The sequence below is a fragment of the Aptenodytes forsteri genome, unplaced genomic scaffold (assembly GCF_000699145.1).
Source record: "Aptenodytes forsteri isolate BGI_AS27 unplaced genomic scaffold, ASM69914v1 Scaffold242, whole genome shotgun sequence".
In the NCBI taxonomy this organism is placed as follows: Eukaryota; Metazoa; Chordata; class Aves; order Sphenisciformes; family Spheniscidae; genus Aptenodytes; species Aptenodytes forsteri.
Window position 1 is genome coordinate 1,297,888 of NW_008795253.1, and position 661 is coordinate 1,298,548.

The 661-nt window shown below is 66.1% G+C and overlaps 1 protein-coding gene across 1 annotated transcript in view; it reads left to right on the forward strand.

The window, feature by feature from the left end:
• The first annotated feature begins 52 nt into the window (after positions 1-52).
• The window catches only part of CPEB2 (cytoplasmic polyadenylation element binding protein 2), a 52,119-nt gene continuing 51,510 nt past the window's right edge, over positions 53-661 (forward strand). The window contains exons 1-2 of the mRNA XM_019472014.1: positions 53-76; positions 175-658. Coding sequence (XP_019327559.1) covers positions 53-76; positions 175-658 — 508 coding nt within the window. The remainder of the gene's footprint in view (positions 77-174; positions 659-661) is intronic.

Sequence of the window (661 nt, forward strand, 5' to 3'; positions counted from 1 at the left end):
CCCGCCGCCCTCTCTGATCCCCTCGGCGGCCGCGCTGCTGCGCCATCAAAACATGCAGGATGAGCTGCTCCTGGGGGTGACACGGCAGCAGCAGCCAGGCAGCGAGAGGCTGGGCAGCAGCCCCGCACCAGGACACCCCCCTCTCGGCCACCCCTCCTCTGACTTTAAACCCAGTCTCAGCCCCCACCAGGATTTAAACAAGCGGATGAGCTGCTCCTGGGGGTGACACGGCAGCAGCAGCCAGGCAGCGAGAGGCTGGGCAGCAGCCCCGCACCAGGACACCCCCCTCTCGGCCACCCCTCCTCTGACTTTAAACCCAGTCTCAGCCCCCACCAGGATTTAAACAAGCAGCAACCGCAGCAGCAACAGCCGCCGCCTCCTCAGCTGAGCCAGAAGAGGAAAGAGTTTAAGCAGCAGCAGCTCAGCAGCCCAGCCCAGCTCGGCAGCAGCCACCCCCTGAATAACCACCACCCCCCAGACTATCATCACCACCCCCCTCAGCAGCAGCAGCAGCAGTTCAGCCACCCCACTGACAAGTACCAGCAGCAGGAGCACAGGCAACAGCAGCAGCTCCAGCTCCTCAGCGCTCACCCCCCGGAGCCGCCGCGGACGGGGGACTACCCGCACCACCGGCCCCACAACCCCGCCGAGCACAAGGGCG